Here is a 26,350-nt window from a genome sequence, read left to right as displayed (position 1 = left end):
TGTAATGCTTTTACTGTACTGTTGTTTGTGGGGTCTTCTACACAAATAGTCAGGGGACTGCCAATTTATTTGTGAAAATGAGGGCAACTCATAACTTTAGCATGACTACTACTCATGGGACAAAAGCCTGTGCCCTGTAAGTAGGAAACTTCTTACCCACAGTGTGCTGTTCATTTCAGATTGTTTACTTTTTGAGATGGGACTGTATTTTAACAGTCTGACTGAAGCACTTCAGAACTACCATAGTAGCAGTATTAAAATTATTCCTGTTGCAGATATTTCAGTTACCAAGTTACGGAGTGACTGGAAGGACCAATTAGGGCTTACAATTAATCACTAGTAAATAGTGTATGTGCACAGTTTGCTTGTTTGTTCTGTCTCTTTAGTGAATACTAACAAACTATTATCACATTAACGGAAAACAGAATCAAAGAACTTGAAATGCCTCATTCCACAGCCAACACGTTACTGTTGGGTTTTGGCATTTTAAGAGAAGGGTGTTGAACTGACAGAAGAACGCAGAAGAGACATACTATCAACCTGCCTTCCCAAACTGTCTTGTCTCAGTAAGGTGGAAAATTGAAAGTAACTGGACAACGGCAGCTCCCACCAACTTACACAAAACTGATTTCTGAGTCCCTTGCAAATCACAATAAAAAAATGGCACACAGTGTATCATCTTTTAACTGCTTCCCAATAACTCTCCATGAGAATAATCATATTAACCCATCACCCCAGTCTCTGGCACTGGTGCATAGAGGAATAATTTTGAGGGACCATAGTGCTTTAAATATTACTTCTGGCCATTGAGACAGACACAGATTGGTCTCCTGGGAGACAAGACAGAGTGAGACAGTGAAGTTTGTGTGAACCACAGGAAAATTTTTCCCATATAATGGACCTCTGGATCTTTTCCAGCAATCTGCTTTTGTAGTTTCAACCCAAGTTTTTATCCTGCTCCTGCATTCTGCCAGTGTTCAAAGACAGAAAAAGATGGGCCTGGAGCCACTGGCAGCAAACAAGAATCTTGGAACAAAGAGTGCACCAATGCGACTACCAAGTCCAAACAGCGTTAAAATAATCCCAGTACAGTAATGACGACGATGGCTTTTAGTGAGCTGAGAATCTGGAGATAAGAGTAACGTTGCAAAAGCATGAACAGAAAGATCAGCATTTTTTTTCTAAATGGCTTCCATAAACAAAGTAAAGCCGGTACTTGATCCAGTAATGCAGGGCATATTCATACCACTTATAAAAAGATGTCCTGAAATACATGTGTTCTTATCAGTCTTTTAACTTGCATCTGAATCTGTCACATATAAGGGTGTTTAAACTGTGTTTAAATTTAAACTGTATTTAAACTCAATGGCAGCCCTCTCCCAAGATAGTAGTACCCATCACTTTCTCCTCCACCACACCACCACTGTGGTGCCTGCTCAGCAAACTCAAGAAACATACGGTGCCTGCTAAGACAACATCTCCAGCTCCCAGCTCACTTCCAGAGTCTCTCAAGGGTTTCATGGGAATAGAAAGGAGTTGGGCTGTGAACTGGATGAAATCATCTTATCTCCGAGTCTCTGCTTTTCTTGAGACTTATCACAGGCAAGAATGTACACGTATTTGCACGTGTGTGTGAGCTGCAAATCCAAAGCTCCCAGGTAGTGCAGCAGGATGGTCACAGGCTAGAGAAGGGAGCCTGCAGTTTACAGATTTCCCTTGCTGCAGAATAAGCTATGCAGTCTGCCCAGCTAGAAAAGTCAGAGCTACAGAAGCTTGAGCTCTACAGCAAAGTTGCTCAAGAATTAGAATTTATACAGTGAATAAAAGTCTAGCTACAGGTACAATTTCCCATTTTAATTCTATTCCATCATAATTTTCCTTTCCATTCTCCTTTAGTATAAAACAATACCAGTTTCACAGAAATGTCAAGGTTTACATTAACATATTTCTTACCAGAAGACTCTTTCCCAAGATGTTTTCCACAAGCTTGAAGTCATTACGTAATAGTTTGCTTTTGGAACTGGTGCCTTCCATCTCCTCATCAGCATAGAAGCGGAAATATAAGGATTCATCCTTAAATTCGCTTTTCTCCAGGACTGGAAACAATATATATGAAACACGCACATGCATTTACAGAGAGAAAGAAAGAGAAACAAAAAAGAAAGTTACAGGAAATCCTAAATATTTCCCCAGTCTTTACAGAACAAAGACCACATGCATCCCTATCAGTCACCTATTCAGCTCTATATTTTTAAACTACTACTGTATTTTCAGGGTATACTTTTCTTTGCAGCGCACAGTAGGTCATGATATGATGTCTCTGGCATGTGGAATGCATAAAACATACAAAAGATCCTCTTGAATGAAAGATGCTACTCAAAATGTTACACTCCTTTCCCAATTTAAAACTATAAAAGGAGCAAAGAGGGGTAAAATGGCTGCTTAAAGGTGAGGTGGCTAAGTAGTCTAATGCTTTTCAGCCTAAGAAGGAATTGAGAGGGAAATAAGATCCATACAATTCTGAAAGGTGTGACTTTACCAAGGAGTTCTTTACCAAGTTTTCAAATATGAGACCTGGGGGCTTCAAACAAAAGCAGCAAGTGACAGTTTTAAAACCCGAGGAAAAAGTTCTTCATTCAACAGGTGCTTATGCAAAGGAACCCCTTGCCAACGTATGTTATGAACGCCAAAAGTTTACATGGGCTCAAAACAGATCAAATTGTTTAAAGACAAACAACTATTCTTACATTCTTATCAAGTACTATGCAAATTCTCTATTATTTACGATAATCTGCTCTCAAACCCACTCCAATATATGGTTGAATGTTATCTATGACCAAACAGATACTATTTAGCAAATGTTATCTATGACTAAAACTGGATGTTTCATAGGACAAACCATGTTTTACTCTTACTACTTTGTATGTGTGATTTGATACTGATGCAGATGGGGTTGTTTACTTTCCCAGTTCAGCAGCATCACCACTGAGGACGGGTGACATTTAACTTGGCCATTTGGCACTTCAGATACGGAAGCTTCAGAGATTCAGCACTGAGCACTGTGCTTGTTGTCGACGTGGCAAGAACTAGGCAATTTTACTTTGTATCTGACATTTCTTGGTGGTATTTCAGAGCAGTACTTGGCTTCTGCATTGGTCTGATGGCTGTGCAAGAGACGCACTGAAAAAACATGCGCCTTCTGGCTTGTCTAATCACTTCAGGGCTCAACGCAACTACTAGCAAGGGGATTCCCTTGGGAAGGCACTAGGCTTCCACATTCTGTATAAACTTAAAGGCTGCTTTTCAGAAGGACCTGCTGTGATGCCTGCAATTGTATATATGTCAGCATGTATGGCAGAGCCTACAGAAAAGGGATTTTCAGACAGTCAGCTCATCTGACTGAAGTAAGAGCTCCTTTAATTGGTTGTGGGAAGTAATATTGATGCATTACCATGATGCATGAAGCCGTTATTGCAGAGTCCAACACCCAGTGCGACAGCTTCCTCCCGAGTCTGACAGTCTCCCTAGAAACAAGAGGATAAATATTACATCTCAGACTACTTCCTAAGCTAAATTATTCCACTTCCCCACTGCATAGCTTGGGGCTCTGAAATTAGCAGGATGCTCTTTGTAGGGAACAATAGCAAGAAATTAAAATTGCTACCCGCTGCCCAAATCCCATTTATTCCTATATATAGCATCTCTTGCCTCCTACAGGAACCAGGACGACAAAGACCAGAATTCTGGAAAGTAGCTGTTTAACCCACAAAGGGACACAATAGCATCTCAATGTAGACGTTTCATTTGCAATCAAAGTGTTGGACTTTAGGACCCATTAGCCACAGACAATAAAACTCATTCTTAAGAGAAAGAAGTTGAGAGATCTTATCTATATTCAACCAAAGGACAAAACCCCTGAGTAAACCCAGTGTATGTGAACTCCAAAGGTCAGGCTGGTTAAAGCTGCAGTGGCATTCTTTTCTCACACAGACCTGTGAACAAAGACTTCGGTTTCTCACTACCTGAAGCCTTGAGTGTAGTATTTCAAAACACGTACCAAAGGTGACTTGCAAATTTAGCAATTTACCTGAAATGGCAGCATTAACTTTTGCATCTATAATTCAATTAAATACAAGAAATGCTTTGTTTTCTCTACATAGCTGCTAATTTGCAGTCACAAGTGAAGACTTTACAAACATGCTGCTTGTACTTCTTAGGCAGACATGTAAGTTCTAAATAGCGCTCGTAAAAATCAGCAGGCACTAATTGATTGGTCTTACTCAGATGAAAAACACTGTCAACACTGGTCACCTGATGCAGGATTACCTGCTTCCCAGCCCCCAGACAAGAGAACCTGGGACCTGCTATCTCACCCAGAGCAGTTGGTCAGCTCATTTCAGCAGGCAGGGGACCTGCTGCTCTGGCAGAGGAGCATTTCGGCATATTACTTTCAGGCCTGCTAAATTAGAGTCTGTATCCTATGCAAGTGTCACACCTTCTTTTTCCCCCTCCATCTGGAGAACTAGATATCCTGAAGCTCTAGCAGCAACTGCAGAGTAGCGTACTGACCTTGTTTTAAGCAAACCAGCCTGCAGGCCAAGAGCCCTCTGATCTTGTCAGCAGAACATCAGCCCTACTTCAAGTCCTACTAAGGAGAGCAGTAGCTATTTGCCAGGCAAATACTGGCAAAGAACAATCATTATGGTGTGAAGATACTATTTAAATACAGGATAAACCGGGATCAGCACGTGCCAATCAGCAGCACTACTGGCTCTTGTTGAAGAGACTTTCTGAGAGCAAAAAAAAAGGCATGACATTTACAAATGAAGAACTAAAGACTGCTGTCTTAGCAGGAAAAAGACCAAAGCAGTTCTGGAGGGACTGTATGATTATGTAACCACGGAAAGAAAGACAAGAAAAGGGGTTTAATAAACCTGAAGTTTAACTTTTACTATAAACTAATTTCAAGTCTTTCCTCATTTTCAACATCCAGTCATGCGACAACTCTCAACACTCACTTTGTGTTACTTTAAAATAAACTACCCATTTATCCTCTAAAGAGGCTGGGACTTAAAAATGTGATTTATTCTTTCAACTGTAAATAAACTGGAGTAGAAATGCCTTCTAATGTTACTCTCTTAACCTTTAGGAATCCACTTTTTTGTAGGCAGCAAAATCTTCGCGTACGAAAGCTCTGAACCAGACTTGACTACTTCCGATGATGTTAACTTGGCCTCAAAAGATTTCATTAGCAAAACAGCATTCTCTAATTATAAAATGTAACTTAAAAATAGGTCATTTCAGCTCACCTGCAAGTACTAAATGTTATGTAGTAGTTTGTCCAAATACAATGAAAGCAGTAACAAAAATCTTAACAAAGAACCACTAACAATTTTGACAAAATGGCTTTCTCATAACTTTTTCATGTAGAAATTGGATGGGAAACTAGATACACTAGTTTTGACAAGATAATTTAGGTTTATTCAAATATAATCACTGAATGTGAATCAGCAGAATTTTAGCAAGTTTACAGACAGTACCATAGTCAAGAATCATGCCCAGAGCACACTATTACTATTATTACTCATAATATAATAATATAATACAACATTGCGTTATGTATTTATAGTATCATAATTATTGTATTATAATTGTTAATCTTATATTATTATATGACTATAATTATTGTAGATAATTAATAAATAATTACTTCCACCATTACTATTATTGTTGTTGTCTAGTTCAGCTAATGCCATGATGTCTAAAGCCCTAATAATGGTCTGTGTTTTATCACAGATAAGTTCTGGAGGTCTGGATATAAATCTTCAGCCAGATGACAGAAGTACTGGTTTAGTGGCCGTTCAGCCTTTTAGTGCACCCCCAGCACCACCTGAGATTCTGTGAAGTACAAGAGCTCTGACATTGGTAAGTGAGGTCTGTGTTACTCTTTGTCCGCAGCCTATCGGTAGTCAGAGAAATACTAGGTTGTAAAATGAAGTTGAGAGGGTCCAGACTCAATGGAAGAATGAGCCCCCTCCCCTCAAGGATTACCTCTAAATATATATAGAGACTATAATATAATTCACAGACACTTTCAGTGTAAATCCATGGATAAGGATCAGATAGTTCTCCTCTCAGACTCTACTGCTGTAACCATTTCTCTGTTACATTCAAAGGGTCACTAAAGTAATGCCTACAGGAAACTGATACAGCGTTATGGTTTCCAGGATTTGACTCTGTGCCTCTAGAAGAGGCATGAACACTTCCATCTCCGACCGGCACATGCTCAGACGTGCTTCTCTCCACCATCATCCCTCATGCTTTATTTTAGTCTCATGCACAACTTCCCTGAGACATACTGCGTGGATAACTGCAATAGGATCCAGCTATTGTGAAGAGCTACAAACAATAAAAAGACATCAAGCAAATTCAGCACTAAATCTCCAAGTTGTTAGGAAATTGCTTGACCACCCACTCTCACGTGCAAAAACTCCCTTACAGTGAATGACCTGTGCTAGCATATCACAGGGCACTTTATTAATAAATCCGACAGTCAGTGATGCTCAGCTCCTGCAGACCCCTGATGTCTACAGAGCCACAAATGCACTGCACATGCAACAATAAGGCTCTGAATGCATACAATACATAGGGGATAACAACATATATCACATTTGAATACAACTGTTGAATTGTACACAAGATTTAGCCTCATTGCCAACTTATCTCTTGCCAGAGTATAATAGCCAACAATTTCCAGATGGGAGGATGAGGGTACAAAGTACAACTGACACCATTTCTTTGATTATAAAAAACATTCTCACTCTTTTGCTCTGTTCAGTCTTATGAATATTGTAAAGGTCAAGAAAATTAAAAACAGTTTTCTTATTGGCAAGGGCTCCCACTTGCATTTATAGCCTAAATTGCAAACAGAAATGAGAGAAACTATCCTTCAAGACAGTCATCCCTACATCACTAAATCGAACAGAAACAACAGTCCTCACTTTTTCTGTGTGCCATTTCTAAACAAAAATCACAATGTAAACTGGTTGTCAGAAGCAGAAACAAATACATCCCAGCATTTTTGTGTAACAGGTAGTTATCAGATCAGATACCATAAGCAAGATTTTCAAGAAGAGAAGCCTAAAGTTAAACCGAAAGATAGATATTTGAGCAGTTAAATAAATTAACTACTCTGCAAACAGCTGAGTATTTGTTAGCTCCCACTAAAAGCTGTTGTTGGCTAGTATGGCCAAGTATTAATGGTTGCTAGAAGACAGCTCAATGTAGTATGAAAACACCAAGCAAACCTCCATGAAAATTACTATTTGTAAGGATCTATGAGCAAAGATTGATTTAGCCACACAGACAGGAATTCATCTAAGTCATAGATGGTGATTTAAATGTTTAACAATGTTCTCCTTTAACTGAGCTCAGATGATGTTTCCCTCATCTATGCATCTGTAATACACGTACATATGCACACATACACAACATAAATTAAAAAGACTTCTGTATCTGCCTTTAGTACAGTCTGGTTCAATCTTAACGTAAAGTTCAGTAAACAGGAGAACTAACAGCCACATTAACCTACCAGAATGAAGAAAAACGGGGAAGAAAATGAGCGACCTTTTCCAGACCAAGAGCTGATACTTTACTTTGCTATCTGAGTCTTTCTACTGCCTACAGCTCTATGATTAACTATTATATTGGCCTGATTACATCGCTCCTCTTTGGCAAAAGCAGACTTCTTTTTCCCCCCTCAGCTTTCCATGAAGAAGACCCAGTTAAATCACGTGTAACTGGTATGACAGCCTCAGTACTAATATCCTTGCTCTCCTCTATGCTCTTAACAGGAAAACAATTGACTACTCCATTCTCATTCAGTTATTTGGCACAGAACAACCTTCAATCATATCAATCTTATTAATGTAAGAGGACGTCAAATGCAATTGCAGGAAACGTTTCTGAAACACAACATCCCTGGTTGTCAGAGGCCAGATTCTCATTCAAACCAGCTTCCCTTTATGTCATTTTGGCAGTATAGGACTTAATGCGATTGTGAATCAGACCATCATTTAAGACAAAACCAGAACGTACAGTTGACTCTATGACAGTGAGCAACATGGCACACTCTCCCTTTAGATTGCTTTACACCATCAAAGCTAAATTTTTCATTTCCCAAGCTACAGGTGCTTCTCTGTAAATTACAAGGTAAATGTGGGGATACTACACTTTCTAAAGACATTGGTGTAGTTGGTGTTAAACTCTGATTCCTTTTTTAATAAAACTGTACCACACCTACACTAGATTAAACGAGACCAACACTGCTTTAAACATCTTCCAAAAATCCCAAGAAATAGAAAAGGTCCCCAAGAACCATCAGTTCACCACTCCTAGGGCTAGGAAAGAACTTTCTTCCAAAGATCTTTATTCCTCTTTATGCTGCCAAATAACAAGATTTCACCAAATGAACAATAAAGTGTAAGATTATAAATTCAAAGAATCAGAATATGTTTAATTATGTTGAAATATTCTCTAAATAACTGCATTTTATTTACTTTTAAATGGAACTGAAAAATTAAGCTCCTTGTCAAAGACAGCAGTATCGTAACGTTTCTTACCTGTGCAATAAGCCAATCCACTAGTTTACTTGCAGGGATTACTGATTTGTAGGTCTTCAGGTGGTAGTCGCGGTCTCTAATTAAGAAAGAGAATAGAGGGAAAATCGGGACAAAAAGGTAAACACTTCTTTTACACTACAGATGTACATATACTATTGGGACCTACTATTAACAAGTTGAGGAAAGAAAAAGAATTACAGACAGGTAAAAAAATTATAGACTCCCAATCACAAATAAATAAAACCTAAGAAGCAGATATCCTTGCTCTCTAGAAGAAAGGACTAGTTTTTAAACTTTTCTAACAACTTGAATTAGGAAGATATTTCAGATCAATACAGAGCAGTATTATTTCAAATTTCTCTAGATGTTGTTTCAAGCCATCTTCAGTGAGCTCACATTCTTGCCAGAGGCAACCAGGGCATTCTTTTTGCAAATGTACTGAGCTGCTGCTTTAACTCATGTTAGAATATTGCCACCATCCATTCACCTGAAAATCACATTCTTCTGGCTGGACGTCATCTTCTAGTTTCCATCCTAATCCATTCACGCCCAGTTTACTGTCACTGGCTCTGTGGCAGCCCCATCTATAAGCTTAAATAATACTTCTCTAGTATTTACCCATCAACGTATTCATCAACAGTGACCCTACATACTCCCTCTCTGCCCCTTCCTTGTTAGGCTCACTGAATTAAGCACCTTCTAGCCTACTCTGTCAAGACAGATTTTCCTGATTCTCTGCACCTGCTCAGATTTTACTTCCTTTAGCAAAATATCACAGAGTAGCCAGATACAAATAGAGCACACAGTGTTCTTTTATGGCATTAGATAATTTCAGCCATTGTAAATAAAAAAAGAAGTGTTGTATTAGGTCTTGTAACACAACTTGCACCATCGCACACACAGTCCTTGTAGACAGCAGCACTGTTCCTGAAATTAGGAAAAGAAACCCTATTGTAACTTGCTGCTTTTTGCAGTTTTCTTCCATTCCTCTTCTCAGAGCCATGGAGATAATTGATGTTTTTAGTCCTTCATAAAATACTTCTAAAGAATTTTGATACAAATATAAGAGGACTGTGTGGCTTAGGACATTGGGCTCAAACACCTTTCACCTCCAGGTCACTGGATTTAATCCAGCTCAAGAGAGAATGAAAAGCTCTTTCCATTTTAAGGCTGTTTACTGGCCTGTGTGAAGAAAGTTTCATGGTCTCGATCCAGTTCCTAGCTCCACATCACAAAAGCCATTACCACAATTAATTTGCATTAATTGGCTCGCTCTTGTTGAGAGTCTCAGTAGAGAGGCCAAACGCTGAATGGGCTATGAAGAATTAATTCCTCTCTCACCCTCGGAGGTGGTCCTTCTATTTCAAGCTTGAGGTCCACTGGCATGACTGTGGAAGCAAACTTTCACAGCCACTGTGACTGTTTCACTGTCCGGATGTATCTATACGGCAGCTCAAGAGAACACTTTTCTTCAGTTCTGTCAAATCAGCCTCTTTCATTAGCACCACACTATTTGACATTTATTTTTTTCAAAAAATCTAACATCAAACCACTATCTAAAATTCATCGTGCTCATGTTCCTTTCACTAATCATCTACAGATACAAACACGTTGTGACTGGCTTTTGTAAGTAAATGCAGCAGAAATGCCTGTGTGTTTGCAGAACGCAGGGTGTGAGAAATTATAAAGGAAAGCAGGACTTTCAGATCTTGGGAGAAAAAAAACCCCAAAATAAAACAAGCAAAAAAACCCCCACCAGCATTTCCAGAAACATGTCCTCAGAACAAGAGCTTTCCTCATAGTGCTTACACACATTTTTCAATTTGTCTTCCAGTAATGTGCTAAATCCAGCACAAAGCTGTGGGAGTATTCTGGGCAGTTTTTTCCCCTCTCACAGTCTTATCTTGAGAAAATGTGCTTTTGAAATGTCAAACAATAAAGGAAAGCATTAAAATATTGAGTACGAATGAGTAGGGGTTTCCAGACTGTGAGAAGCAACTCCCAACGTTTTCATACAGATGCTGACATTGAGCTAGAGTTTTGACTGAGCTGGCATCAGCATCTTGGTCCAAGGCCTAGTCTTTCACTGCTTGTACTTAAATGCTTGTCAGGTATTAATATTTCAACATTAGTTCACTGACTTTTCCCCCCCATTTCAATCTAGCCTGAACAGGAGTAGAGAATGAATCATAGAAAGTTATCCAGAACCATGAGCTGCAGGTGAATAGTCAAATATGAATGTGGGAACCATTTAAATTTTGGCAGAATCTTGCTGCCTCACAGGAGTTAGAGGAATAAAATGTTCTTCACTGGGTCTAGCCTATCTATGTACTGAAGTACCGTCCATCACACATGTAAGTGGGAGCAAGTACTCCCACCCTCACAACTTCCCCAAAGTAGATCACGGATGTATTCAGAACCTTCTCCACATCTAAGATTTTTTTCCAAAATGTTTTACTTTTTATATATCAACCCCCAAAGCAGCATGCTTTATTTCCAGCAGGGTATACCATCTTGCCCTCAAAGTACATCAGTGTAAGAGTTTACTTAAAGAAAATTATAAAGGCAAAGGCTACATGGAAACTCCCAGGTTTCCAGGGAAGATGACTAAGCAAAATTATGTCCCAAGGTTGTCAACCAAGTAACTGAATTTTGAATTTTATAATTCCTCCAGATCCTCTTGGCACATGAACCTGCTACTCCAAGCAGTTTTCCCGATTTTCTAGAAGGAAGATTGCACCAGAAAAAGTAGGCTTCATCACCTTGCTAGCATGATTGCAGGGATCAGCAGTCTGAAAATGCCAGATAAAGCAGCAGGCCAAAGGCACAGCACAAAGTAATAAGTTTTGCACAACTAACTTGGCTAAAAGCTAGTTCATTTAGGCTAACATTAGGCTTGTCAGAAGCAAAAAGACATGACAAGAAGCGGATGACAGCCTAGGAGATACCAGTTTTCTAACAGGGACATAAAAGGAAGAGTAAGTAGGAAAGAGAATGGTGGGAAGAAGAACCTAAACATACTGAGAATGTTAAGTCTATACAGAAGGATCCTAAAACTTCTGACAGTCTGCTATTTTTCACTGGTCATACACAGTTTGGATTCATGCAGTCACTAACACAGATGAATCCTGATTCTATTACAAAAATAGCACACTGATAAAACACCACAAGACAGGCCTATGGTAGTTATTTTGTCCTTGCTGATTCCCTAAACTGTAAGACTACACCCCTTTCAGTTTGTGGGTACCCTGAGGTCAGTGAAAATTTTTAAGCCTCACTTACCTGTTCTGCATGTGAATTGCCATCTTAAGGGCTGAAATGTGTATGTGCAAATACACGCATGCATATACATAACCATTCTGCCTACCAACAGCTGCATCATGCTTTCCTGCTCTCTCCATACCCTTTAGGCAGGTTAACTGAAATCCGTACTACTGTACAACAGTTGTTCTGGAGAAAAAACCCTAGAGATCTAATTAGGCAAATTTATGTCTGATTAACTGTAACTGTCTTTGCAGCTCCTTTTAGAATGACAACGGCATCTCAGTGAAACATCAGCTGTACAAGCTGGGGACAAAAGGTCAGTTTTGTCGAATTTGGGACTCCAGCCATGCCCACCAAAGGCTTGTTTTTCTTCTTCATCAGTTTTTTGTATGTAAAAATTAAGTACTCCTAAGCGAAAATGCCTGATTTTCAACCACAAACACCTAAACAGAACACCTACATGGTTCAGGGTGGTTTCCATTATAGGCCAGAAATGTTCATCTGATGTCACAGTAAGGCAACAACATCTGAAAATCATCTCCTGGGATCTGGGAAGAGAGTTAACTAGCACTTGCAGATTATCTCAGGTCTTTAGTATTTATTTATACAGATCCAAGTACTGAAGATTTTGCCCAAAATTGTCAGGGTTTTTTCAAATTACAGCTTCAGGTTTTATTCTACTTCAGATTAGGTTTTTTTTGTTTAGGGTGCTTTGAATTAAAGAATCCTAGCATCACATTGGAATATGTTTACATTATTTTAGCATCTGTTTACGTTTTCTATAATCCAAATAATAGAGCAGCTACAATCACGTCACACAATCTGCCCTGAATCAGTAGTCTCTTATTAATCACACCCACTTTAACTCACATAAAATGCCAAAGTAAACAAACAAACTTTTGTCATGCTAACAGCTCTCATGAACTAATAGAGGAAGCAAATGTCAGGAAGACTATAACACTAGCCTTTCACTCTCCCAGAACCCAGTTCCAACATCCTCCAGCAAAAGTACAACTGAAGATCTAAACTGTGGAAATAGAAGGGTAGTGAAAGAGACAAGAAGATGCAGAAAATTACTGTTCATAATAAGAAAGAATACAGATTTCAATAGTAATGTGTCATCCTTTTAACAAAGCCAGAAAATATATACAAGGGGATCATGAAGGGGAACTTACTTTACCACTGGAGTATAAAGGCAGTGTAGTCGGCAGTAGAGCCTCACACCCTGAAAAAGGAAAGATGCATGGTATTATCAGCTTTTTCCTTTTCAAAAGAACACTGACTAGCTAAGGCTGGCAAAACCTGGACACTGATGTCTCTACTTAACTGGAATTATCTATTGATTAACTGTTTTTCAAAACAGTTCCCTTGTCCTCTTTGTCAAACAAATCTTTCTTCTTTCCCTGCCTCCAGAAGCCAAAAATCTGTACTTTTATCTCTAATCACCTCCATTCCAACATTTTCTCCATTAATCCTTCCTCACAATTAACCCATGAACTTTTGTCCATAAGAAGAAATCCAATTTATTAAAAGGTATGTGGGCAGATACGGGATCAACAGAACTCATTCGACATATAATTATCAGGAACAGCAGTTAAATATTGATCTCTTCTATCTCCCTGAACCATAATGCCCAGATTTTCAGCAGACATGCAGTATTACGGCTTGCTGTTTTCTTTTAAGATCTTTTGTTACTATATTAGCATTGTAATCAGCAGTCTTGGGTGCAGTCACAACTGCATTGTTATTTATTGCTAAGCTCTGCTTCCTCTCTCTGGGGTGAATGTATGTCTTCTATGGCATTAGAATGGATAGCTTAATACAACAAAGTTTAACAGCATTAGAGATCTCCTATATGACAGGTCAATGACATTCAGAGGTAGAGCAAACTCTTTTAATGCAAATCACAAGGTTCCAACTAAGAATGATAATACAAACCTTGGACATGATGTCTTCCAATTCACTTCTTGGCTTGTACGTTCCATCATCATAGCGAAATCTGTACATCACCTGCTCATTCTTAAACTGGTGTTTATCTGAAACTAAAACACCAGTATGATAAATAAAATCAGTCTTTTCTCCCCTGTCATGTTCTTCATAGGCCAGTTGGCATGTCTACACCTAAGTATTTGCTGGTATCTATCACCTCCTGAAGAGAGGACTCAGCTCTTCAAATTTCCCCTGTGTACAAACATGGTTACGCGCATTTCTGAATAGCCCCACCAACAAAAGCAGTTTTCTAAAACACTGCAGCTCCAATAAAAATGGAATTTCTTCCTTTTGCACCAGATTCAATTTGCATAAGGCTCTGGAAACAGTCCTAGTGAAGGTAATTGGAACCGTCTGACTTTTTTCAATAGCTTTTGAAGGAAGTGCTTGCAAATTCCCACAACAGTTACTGCAGCACTGAAGTAATTTCTGCAGTGGCCTGAAGTTCTGCAACTCCAAAAGGAGAAGCATGCTGGTGGGAGGAACTACAGCTGTTAGAGGTATTCTAGGGGTGAGTTCCCTCTAGAAATTAAGTAGTATTATTGAGAGATTGCTTTTTCATCCAGAATAGCCATTCCACAGCATTGCAGTTAAAGTCTTATTAGGTACTGTATATACTGATGGGCTTTGAAGACAAGGACACGAAAGATGTTTCAGTGTGTTAAGGAACCATTTCAAAAGAAGCATTGGCCAAAAGCAGAAAAGAGTTAAAAAGCATATCCAGTGTCAAACAGATTTATCCAATGCACCAGACTGGAAGAGGGTTGAAGTCTATATCCAATTATACGTAGGTTTACCTGTCTCTGTTCTAAGGTAAATACTTTCAATAGAGCATGGAGGTGGGAAATCCTCACACCAAAGATAGTAGTTTAGTAACTAGTAGAAATCATGTTTCACTGATTCATAAGGAAGTGGTAATTTTAAGTAAAAAGCGCCAACAACTGTTCAAATTCAAAATAAGTAATAAAAAAATTTCAAAGTAATAAGATTTTAGTGTGTAGTACAGAAACACCATTGTTCACAGCCTAGTTTAATGGAGACTAGTTACAACTGTGTAAAGAAGGAGAAAATCTAGAGAAGAGCAACCAAAGCAGACAGCAGATAAGGTGCTGTAGCTTAGCCACTGTCATCTTTCCTGCCTTTGCCAACATAACAAAATCATGGCCAGATCTTTGTGCTGGAGCTGCCTTGAATACTTTGGATGCAGTATTTCATAGTGTAGGCACAGCATTTGATGAACTGAGAAAAAATATGGATTTATGCTGTTTAAGATGCATCTTAGCCTGAGTTTCATTAACCTGAGAAAACTCATTGCAGTGGATGGCTAAAGATAATTAAACTGTATTAAGCAGATGCAGAAGTACTAGGACTCGGTTGGAGAATTAGTCTGCCCCTTGCAGAGCGGGCACGGTAACAATTTAGAAGCCAGAGACCAGAAATTCTTAAGACCTTCCCTCATTACATAGGGCATCCTGGTCTTTACTTAAGATTCCTGCTTTTGGTGATATTTTTCCTTAATTTCACAGAATAAAAATTTGCAGGATCTGGTGTATATCCTTTTGTATACAGTGGAATCTCTATATTGACTTCTTTCAGTGTCTGCATGCTCTGGATTTTGTATTTCGAAATCCAATTTAGGACTGAGTCTGCAGAAAGCATCTTTTGTATCTGGCACACAGCAGATCAGGTTCTGATCATTTCTGCTCTCTGTGACAGCTACCAGAACTTCCACATCAGCAGTCCCGGTGTCCTGGTTTTAGCTGGGATAGAGTTAATTTTCTTCCTAGTAGCTGGTACAGTGCTGTGTTTTGGATTTTGGATGAGAGTAATGTTGATAACGCACTGATATTTTTAGTTGTTGCTAAGCAGTGTTTATACTAAGTCAAGGATTTTTCAGCTTCTCGTGCCCTGCCAGCGAGGAGGCTGGGGGGCACAAGAAGCTGGGAGGGGACACAGCCAGGACAGCTGACCCAAACTGGCCAAAGGGATGTTCCGTACCACATGACGTCATGGTCAGTATATAAACTGGGGGGGAAAGCTGGCCGGGGGCCGCTGCTCAGGAACTGGCTGGGCATCAGTTGGCGAGCTGTGAGCAACTGCATTGTGCATTGCTTGTTCTGTATATTCTTTTATCATTATTATCTTCATCATTATTTTTTTCTTCTTCTGCCCCATTAAACTGCTTTTATCTCAACCGACGAGTTTTCTTACTTTCACTCTTCCAATCATCTCCCCCCTCCTGCTGGGGCAGGGGAAAGTGGGTGAGCAGTTATGTGGTGCTTAGTTGACAGCTGGGGTTAAACCACAACACCCAGATAAAATAGCCAGAATTAAAGGAGATACAGAGGAAACGGAGTGATAAAACACAAGAGCTCAGCATTTAGCAATTTTCTATGGCCCTGCTTCTCAAGCAGGCTGAGAGATCAGCAGTTTTCACCTGATAGTAATGTAATGCCAAGTGAAAACAAAAGATAAAAAATATTGCCTAACATAGAACCGAGGTAAGGCCTGCATTATGGTGCCAAAGTTCCATGTTCTTGCTGTGTTACAAGATACATAATGGGATACTTTCATGTTTAATGATTTATCAAAATCTCAAGGGATATTTCCTTAAGTAAATGCAGCACTGCAAATACTTTCCAAAGTCTGGCAATAATGGTCATTGAAGATACTAACATCAGGAACTCTAACTAAAGGTAACATTAAAACCAAACCAGATGCACCTCACTCAGGGTATTTGAATAAGGGGAGCAGTAGATACAACAGCACAAATTTCTTTAAGCTGTAAAGCTGTGTTTAGAGAAAAAGGACATTGCTGAAAGTGTCAAGTATGAAGATATGGCAGAGTGAACACTTGTCATAAAGTAACAAGTCTCAAGACAGCTATTTGCACCAACAGTACAAGTGTACACGTTCAGAACACAGGCAAGTAAGGGCGTGAGCACAAAAGAGCATTCCTTCACCTAAAGGCGCATCCCTACATGTTGGAGCCAGAGTGTTCCAGTTGTCCAAAGCCACCGTTAGGGCCAAGTACTCAAAAGCGTTCAGTGCTGCTAAGCTCACGCTCAAACCCCTTCAAAGTCTGAACGTGCCTGAAAGTATGTCTTGGTACCTGGGGGTGGAAGTGTACATGCAGGAAGGACTAGATTATTAGGTTTAGATTATATTAGATTTCTCTGTGTTAAAAAGAAGACATCATTTCTTAACAGTGGTATTGTTACCTGAAAGACAAGTTTGTGGAGCTGAGTTATCAAGAGATTAAAGCACGACTAGCCTAATTAAATGGCTTCCCTATTTAAATTGGTTTCCAAGAGATTGTATGGAAATGTAGACCACTGGTGACTTAAGACCTATATACCATATTCCTTTGATGTGCATTTTGCAGCTAAACTCATCTGAATGTTGAAATTGGGGCATCTGCTGTTTAACTAGAATAGGACTATGTTGCTCTGCCTGCATAACATAATATGAAAACAATAGGAAACAGCAGGACAAATCTGAATTTAAAGAACATAATCCGGAGAAAGACCTTAGTTTAGCAGAAACGCAGACAGGACAGGTAATTTTCAGACAAGCTTTGGTCATACACTTGTATGCACTGTCCCACTCCTCTAAAATACCCCTCATCACAACACTTCAAGGTCATCTGCTGGGCATGATGAAGAAACATGGGGCATCACTATTTCAAAGAGAGACATTCTTGCCAAATGAGCTGGAAAGAACAAATCCCACAACAAATCCTCCATCATCTCTTTTTCTTATGACAAGCAGTCTCATTAGAAAGAATGATCCATCGTCTGTAGCCCCTCACTGTACCTGTGCCCCATTCTAAAAGAGCCCTGCTCAACTCTCCTCTGTATTGCTCATGTCTCATATGGAAAACTATATTTACTGATCACTACAGATTTTCAAACACATGTAGTACAAAGGAATACATACCTGATATAGTCTGCAACAAAGATATTGCAGAGAAATCAAGTAACTACAGGCATAAACATTTCCAGGATACCCAACAAGTCCTGTTTTCATGACAAATTTGCCCACTCCTTAGTCCCAGGAGTCATTAAGTATTTTGAGGATTTGATGGGTATGGTACAGGGAAGTATTTGAACGTCATGTGAACAGCTGCAGTCAGTTTTCCACCCTCATTTCCAGGGCATTACTGAAATCTGACACTTCTTTATGGCGTGGAGCACTCACCATGATGAATGATTCCATTTTCCAGTAGTGCCTGTCCCAGGTTGACCCCTTCCTCTGGTTTGCTTATCTCTCCAATCTCTGTGAGCCATGATACAAACTCACTGCAAAGGGAAGCAGAACAGAAACAATTAGCTTTTTTGCTCTGAATATAAGCAGACACATGCCTCTGAAAGTTGTCAGCCAACCACAGGAGACTTTCTCCTTGAACCAAGTGTGAAAACTGTTGTATGTGATGATACCTCTACTAGGTGGCTCAATTTCCTACATTTCTTGAGGAAATGCTCTGCAGAAGATCCAGACATCCTACCTGTGACTTTTCCCACCATTTCCCCTTAGCTCATCATAATTAGCACACACACAAAAGGAAAGAGGATCTGGCTGGATCTATAAAGATGCTGCAAATCCTTGTTTTATTGACCAATCCAGACATCCAAGGGGAAAAGGAAACCAAGGTTAACTGATGAACTTAAAAACAACAAGCTGGAGAGTAGGGAAAACGGCTACTTCTATCCAAGCTATCCTTCAAGCAGTGTTCGCAGTCTTAGTTATATACGCTCACCTTTCTTCACTGGGTCTGATTTCTGCCCCTCCTGCCTCCCTCTCTAGACGGTGTAATTGCATTGGCTTTAATGGAATCACAGTAGGACTTGGGAAAGAAGATTCAACACACTGAATTCAAGCACAGAGCAGTAAAAGAGAGCACAAGCCCCACAGGTTAATTTAAGGTCACTTATTGGAGTTGGTGCCTGGCAGATACATAAACGATGCTTCTAATTTATAGACAAAAGGTGCTAAGTCTGTGTGCTCGTGCAGCACAGAACAAAACCTCTCTCTGGTGATGGGCAGAGCTGCACATACGGGAAGAATAAAAGCCAAAAATGGATAGATATGTAGGATGTTACTCAATTAGAAACAGTAAGTACAGAAAAACAGACATTGCAAGCCTGATGAATACAGCACTGCCAAAGCCCTAGGGGGCTGAGATGTTTGCCAGGTTAATTAGCGATTATACTAGTAATGTGTTAAATTCATAGAGAAGAACAAAAGGAATATGTGAAAGCAGAGCAACATATGGCCAATCTGAGTTCAATAAACCACTTGGGTGCTTGCCAATGTGCAGAGGGTTGCTGCTTATCACAACCAGTATCCATGCCTCCACTTGTGGGCTCTAAATGAAGTATTTTTAGACTGTTCATATTTGTCAGAGCTGACTCATCTAAGCTGTAGGTAGTATTTGCATTTTGCCTTTAGGATAACAACAACTCCAATACTGAAAACTTTGGTTTTCTGAGGGGCTACTCTGTAACTGTCATAGCGTAGAAAAAGCAGCAGCATCTATTCAGCTGTGCCAGGGGAACCCCATGGAAACCGGTGGAGTTTTGTAAAACTCCTAAAGCTGGAGTACTGTAGCGATGAGTCAGACTATCTCCTAAGGAAAGCTCCTTCTCAGTTTTCCAGTGATTCTGAAATGTTTCTGGAGGCATTTAAAACCTGAAATAGAACATAAACTGCAGAGGGAGGAAAAGTAAGAATGATCCTCCACACTCATTACCGAGAATACAAGACACACTCTGTGGAGTGTCCCATGACAGACATGCTGGCCAATGACCGTAACCATGTTAAGTACCCAGTTGCTATACATTTTTCCATCAAGCGCAATGGGTCTACGGCAGTTTACAGCACTTCCCAAAGCTTCAGTGGAACTGTTACCCTGTTAGCTTTCCTCTTCTTTTATTTGGAACCATACCCCTGGAGTTTATTTGGATTGTAAATATAAAGCGATCTTATTAAAATTTGAAATTGTGAGCTGAAAAAGGGAAACACTACTCTCATAGCCCTGAAGCCTCAGAAACATGGGATGGTATTTTTAAGAGCTACTTTAAGACTTCTGTGGTATTTGATTCATAAGCAAAATCAGTAACTGCTCTGAAAGCTTTATAAATACTGAAAGTGCACCAAGAGGTTTTTTAGCTATATGCTGGACTGTTGCTAAAAAAGCATCAACTCAAAAAATGGATGGCAACGCTTGACTTGTTTCCTCATCTTGTCCTAAGCAGTACTCCAGTATAACTGGGAGTAACCTCACTTCCCAGTGGTGCCATGCCCAGTTCTCATCTGGCATGCAAGTCAGGACACCATCTCCCAACTATACCTCTGAAATTAAGGGACTTAGAACAGCTGGGTTTCTACTCCAGAAACACACAGGAAAATCCAACCCATCCAAGTTTGTGCAAACTGATCAGGTATGTTTGGAATCTCCTGAGGTTAACAGATCCTCTCTATTACAAGCTCAATACAGTTTCAAGGTTTTGCAATCAATTTAGCGCAGTGCTGAAAAGAAGCATGGCAAGCATATCATTTACACATACTGGCACCAACACACGTCCCCCACTGTACACTACTCACGTGCCTAAATTCCACTACGGCTAAGAGTGGCTAGGAAGATGGAATTGCACTCATGCAAGTCAGCTGCTGAAGTTAAGTTCAATAACAGCCTTATAAATAAATGAATGTGGCATTTCTGAAGATACTAGGATTAGTTTATGCTTTTTTTCCTGCAAACACATTATATCTCTTGAATTATTAGATGCTATCTGATATCCAAAGGCCAAGAGAAAGATTATTGTTTGCAGCCTTAGTGTTACTCTCAGCTGCATGTAGCAGAAAACCACTAAGTACATCTCAGCACAGTTATCAGTGACTCCCTTAGGCAGGAATACCTGAAAAAAAGAACAGGTCACAGCCAAGATGCATTGTTCAGGGGAATCTCCAGGAATGATACAAAAAGTGTGCAAATCATGACTGGATTGTACTGATTGAGTGGCACTCAGCTGAGTTGCCCGGGACTGTACCCACAAGTGACTGTTGGAAAGGTATCAGCAGAGTTATTTTCTGTGGGGAAGGATGGAACATCAGCAGAAATAATGCTTTTGTCAGCGACCAGGATACCTATAGGTATCTCACTTTGGGCTCAGTTACCCACTGACAACATTAGGTCAGGTCCTCACTACTGGAGTGTCAGGTGAGTCTCAGGTGGCTGTCAAGCAAACTGAGGGCAATGAGCAGGACAGATCACAGAGCATGCAGGAAAACAGACATTTTAAAATAAAAAGGAATAGCAGGAAATCCCAGATAAGACCTCACACTAAGCACAATATTAGAGAATCCACAATAGGCTCATATAGATCAGCCTGAAAGAACCTAAGTTTCTTACCTGGTGCTTCTTGTTGCACGGAAAATAGGAAATGCTGTATCAAGCCTCCAAAAATCAGAGCTTAAAGGTTTCAATTTAAATCCAGCAGGATCAACTGGGGGTGTGTAGGGTGTCTGTGTGTGTGTGAAGAAGAAAGCAACCAAATCTCCAAGAATCAAGAATTTTTTTACAGCTCAAATATCCCCAGCCTGTGTTACCACACCGCCTTCCGTCAGACAGAAAGACAATGCACCATTTCCACACCCTGTACCCAAGGAATGCTGCCTGCAAACTCCCATTACAGAGACCGGGGAGGGAAGGGATATGAATGAATAATCTATCTCTCAGAACTTTTTTTCCTCCCACAGTTGATCACTTCAATCATAAACAGCTGAGGCAGAAAAGTCTCATGTCAACTAATGTGTCTCCCTGTGTGCCATGCAGGACATTTTCCTGCAACAGCTCCACTGCTACCGTACCTGATCTCTGATCTGATTCACCCACAGGGTCTCTCTTCTACTGCCTCATATATGTCATTCTTCAGAATTATTTTGTAATACCTAGACTAAGTGAAAAAGAGGTTTTCCAGCCAATAAAGCCCTATACTTTATTACATGCACCAGGACTCCTGATGCACAAAATTTCATTTGTGTCTGTTACCCTGACAAACAAGAAACTTCTAAATTCAACCCTGAGACTTGGACAGTTCTGCTGGATTTAAACATCACCTGATAAGCATTTGCTCGTATACAAAAGAGGATACGGGTTGTGCCACCAACAGCCCTGAGCTTGTGGGAGTTAAGGTATTTTTTCTTGTTCCTTTTGCTGATTTGCAACAGCTGTTATGAGTTACTGTACAATAGATTGAGCTGTCACTATACAGCCTGTGTATGGCATAAATAGAAATCAATGATTAATTTTAATAAATCAGCCTTTTCAATTAAGCTGCATCAAAGCACATCTGATCTGATCTCACAATGCCAGCCCCAGAAAATCCAGTCTGTTCTTTTAATTGGTATGAAAGGGCCTTTTCAATTCAAATGCCACTTACTTGCCAAGAAAGCACTTGGGAACAGTACTTAATTTTCTCCTCCTGTCTTTGATAAGGTTCACTTTCTTGCTCATCATCATTTGGTACAGCTTCTCTCCTTTCTCTGCAATCATGACGTATGCATCCCTCTCCATTCCCAGTTTCAAACCTGGAATGCAAAGTGAAAATTCCTTCAGGTCCTTAACATCAAATAAAGTCTTTGCTTAAAGTCAAAAGCTGAGGCCAAACAGAAAAAATGGTCGAAACACAAAAATTAACTGACTTATTTTCCAAGTAAGGGGGAAATTGGGTCATTTATTTATATGAATAAAAAAGGTGAGTTTAGCGCCACTGAGATGCTTGCAGCATTTCTTCTCCATTTTAAAAAGTAGCTTTAAACTTATGATTACATCACATCACACAAAGTAGAACGGTTTACAGAACATGGAGAAGTTCCAAAGAAAGATGCACATGGGTCGGGGCAATCCCAAGAACAAATACAGGCTGGGTGGAGAATGGATTGAGACCAGCCCTGTGGAGAAGTGCTTGGGGGTGTTGGGTGGGTGGGGCTGGGAGCAACTGGTCTAGTGGAAGGTGTCCCTGCCCATGGCCAGGGGTGGAACGAGGTGATCTTTAAGGTCCCTTCCAACCCAAACCAGTCTACCTGTTTCTATACCTTCTGAAACTGGTTTCCTGTTGCAATCTCACTTTTGACCCTGAAATAACTGCCAGTGTAGATCTGTTCAAGGCAGCTAAATGCTTGACAGAGCAGATGACTTTTTGAGCGTTATATTACTTGAAGTCAAAAACACAAACCTGCTTAAATTAAATTCATATCCTTAATTAAATCAAAACTAGACCGGAACACTATTTTCTCATCTTTTCTTAATTAGCCTATTTACTAATATCCCTAGACTAAAAATACAGTTTGACAATCATATTATCCAGTCAATGAAATAAATACTGAATGATTTAAGGAATGACAGATAATAGGATATAGAGAAAATTTCACATCCACTTTGTACGAGTTTCCACATAGTTTATGTTAACTTGAAAACTGCTACAGTCAGGAGGATGATTCTCTGAAAACAATAGGTGTCTATGTTACAACTATAGCCATAATTGGCATTTTCTGGCACTCCGCCTTTTAGATCTGCAAATTGCTTTAGGAGGGCAGCACATGAGAAAAGCAGTTTTGCTGCTGTAGATGTTTTGTCTCTTCTAGCCCGAACAAATTTTTTTTGGTTTCTGGCTATGTTATTCTAGAACTTGCAAATTAGGCAACTCTGGAGTCCAAAACAGAGGCACAGATTTTAGACATCTCTAAGATTAGCTTGAAAACAGGCAGCCTGAATTGGTCCTTTACTTATGTGCCTGCTGTTTGCAGAGATTGACATCAGACAGCGATCGGTATAAGGCTAGAAAATGAAAACTGTACATTCTTTGAGAAAAGCAGGTCACCCTAACTGGACGTAAATCCTGTTGCTCTATGGTAAGATACTGAAATGAACTAATAGTCTTCTGCGTCATCAGAGCTGCTTTCTAGCTTTTTGAAAATGTTTAATGCATTTGTTTTGGAGGCTTGAAACGCATGTTCCAGAAATTAAGACTTGCACAACATTTTGTCTTTCAAATACAGTATTTCTTTTGTGTCCAATATCTGGCTAAAGGTTTTTGCTCCCCAAACCCCTGCTGTTATTCCTCCATCCTCTTCTTCCCCCAATACTGTGATCCAATTCAATGCGAATGCTGACACGTGTAGCTGAGGCTAATTTGCAATGTGAACTCGTGATAGAAAACAGCCTGTGTAATCGTATACGTGTTCCCTGCTGGTCTTGCATCACTGAATTCCCCAGGCTCCAATGCAAATGACAGACTGGAATGCACATTCTACCCAACTCATCGTACAGAATTGGGAATCTCACCAATTTCTAATCCAAACACTGATATCTCTGTGACTTTGCAAGTACTCTGATCCAAAGGAGATTTTCCAATACAGCCTGGAATGTCTGCCAGAATATCTATGCTTATCCTGAGTGTCTGTCATCAGCAGCCACATCATAAAAATATATATGACAAAAAGCATCAGAGAAAACGCCACTCTTACTAGCCAATGCTGCATGGATAACTTTGACTAACTTTCTATTAAGTAATAGTTCTTTTCCCTTCCTAATATTTATTTCAGTCACCTCCCCATATTCTCAAGCTCCCTGTTTCTACGTGGTCTGTTTCTCTAGTCCTGTCTTTTTACTTCTTACTGAACCTTTTCTCTCCTCACACATTTTACCCGATGCACAGAAAATTCTGCAGAGCACTAGTGACCTCACAAAGTGAAAACTGACTATGAAATGGAGACTCACAGGACCTTTCAGAGATACAATTTAGCACTCTGAGGGAAATAGTAAGACGCAAGAAATGTATTTTATTTAAAAAGTATCATGTGGAAGATCAGGATCCTTACAGTACAGTGGGATGTAGAACTGACCACTAAGCAAAAATCAAAACTGATTCTCTCCATTGCCTTCAAGTAGTTCTCTTGAATTTACACCATGCCCAATCTACATCTTGAAGGTAGTATCCTTGCTATTATCAAAAGCTGTATTGAGGTTTATAGAAGATGACGTATGTTAGAAATGTTTTATATTCTATGGTAATAAGAAATGCAATGTGCATTGTGGTTAGCAGATTAGATGCAAAGTTTTATAACATAAAAACTAAGGTTTGGTTTTGAAAGGACATTAAAGGATTTAGATTCTCTGCTTTCATTAGACTTCAGTGATAGATCTATAACTTTCTTAAAATACTTTAAAACTCTAAAGCATTGCAAGTACACGTTCTGAAAACATACTACTAAAAAAGGGTTTCAGTCTGACCTCTTTCAAAATTAGCATAGATGAGCAATTATGGAGTTTGTTTTTTTTTACTTTAATGGAGTTGCATGTGCAGAGAGGGAAACCATTTCTAAAAGTCAGGCGCAGAATGTTTTGAAATAAGTGTCATTTTCTCTGGCGATGAGCTATTATTGTTCCCATTAAGCAAACAGGGAAGGAGGTTCACTTGTGAATGATAGTTCTGACTTTTAAAGGAACTCAGAACTTTTATCACCCATCCTGAATCATGGCTTTGTGAACTTGCTTCTATTGTACACACTGTTTCAAGATAAGCTCAGGTTTTGTTTCATTCCACAAGCAAAGATAAAAGTGACAAGTATCTGCAAACATTTGTCACAGTTCTCAGTCTAAGCGTAATATTTCTACAGTTTTTCCTCCATGAACTGTTCTGTTTATTTCAAGATCATGGAGGCCTAGTTTGTGAGAACGAGTTTTTGCCACTGCCTCTGGAAGAAGGCTGCAAGCTGGATTTTCTTCTTTCCTTTTACTGATAAATATAATTTTATCATACTTACAAATAAAAGACGAACAAATGAAATCAATTAAATGTAATTTTTTCACAGTAATTCAATGCATCAAAGAAACTGGCTCCGGTAAATAAAACCATTTGTTAAACATACTGACATAAGTCCATAAAAACCCCAAGGTACACATTCAGAAATATTTGTTTTCAACCACTTGATTTTCTTTGTCATTATTTTAATTCTGTCCATGGATGAAAAACTGCAACCTTTTCTTTTTCTCTCAGATACTTATACATGCATATACATTTCTCCTTGGTACACAAGTTCATTTGTTGCATTAGAAAATACATTATCCACTTACTCTCTCTCTGCTCCCTTTCCTTGATTATAGCATCCAGCCATTTCTGTTTGTCCTCTGCAGTCTTGGCCATACAGACAAACCATTTGTTTTTGGCTGTGTTGTGTATCTTCCAGCCATTTGTCACAGTGTAGCCGTTGCTGTGGTAATCCGCTGTAAAAACCCAAAGCACAATGCACACAGTGAACAGAAGGCCTGCTACTTTAATCAAATCAGTGTGGGACACCTTAATTAAAATTTTCTTTGAAGAGCTTGATTTCTGGAGGTGTTCCTCATGCATCCGTTTTATTGACTGTCCATGTGACTGGCTGTTACTTACCACTCTTGAAGAACTAATATT

General features: G+C 39.5%; 1 protein-coding gene across 2 annotated transcripts in view; it reads right to left on the bottom strand.

Moving 5' to 3' along the window:
* PREX1 (phosphatidylinositol-3,4,5-trisphosphate dependent Rac exchange factor 1) overlaps window positions 1–26,350 on the bottom strand; it is a 166,266-nt gene that overhangs the window by 35,862 nt on the left and 104,054 nt on the right. For both annotated transcript variants that reach the window (XM_037402502.1, XM_037402504.1), the window contains exons 9-16: window positions 26,014–26,163; window positions 22,319–22,466; window positions 18,075–18,175; window positions 13,824–13,927; window positions 13,061–13,110; window positions 8,622–8,697; window positions 3,452–3,524; window positions 1,954–2,096 (exon numbers count right to left, since the gene is read on the bottom strand). In XM_037402502.1, coding sequence (XP_037258399.1) covers window positions 1,954–2,096; window positions 3,452–3,524; window positions 8,622–8,697; window positions 13,061–13,110; window positions 13,824–13,927; window positions 18,075–18,175; window positions 22,319–22,466; window positions 26,014–26,163 — 845 coding nt within the window. The remainder of the gene's footprint in view (window positions 1–1,953; window positions 2,097–3,451; window positions 3,525–8,621; window positions 8,698–13,060; window positions 13,111–13,823; window positions 13,928–18,074; window positions 18,176–22,318; window positions 22,467–26,013; window positions 26,164–26,350) is intronic.

The sequence above is a fragment of the Falco rusticolus genome, chromosome 10 (genome assembly GCF_015220075.1).
Source record: "Falco rusticolus isolate bFalRus1 chromosome 10, bFalRus1.pri, whole genome shotgun sequence".
In the NCBI taxonomy this organism is placed as follows: domain Eukaryota; kingdom Metazoa; phylum Chordata; class Aves; order Falconiformes; family Falconidae; genus Falco; species Falco rusticolus.
Note: the sequence above shows the minus strand (reverse complement) of the source record. Positions and strands in the feature narration are given on the sequence as shown.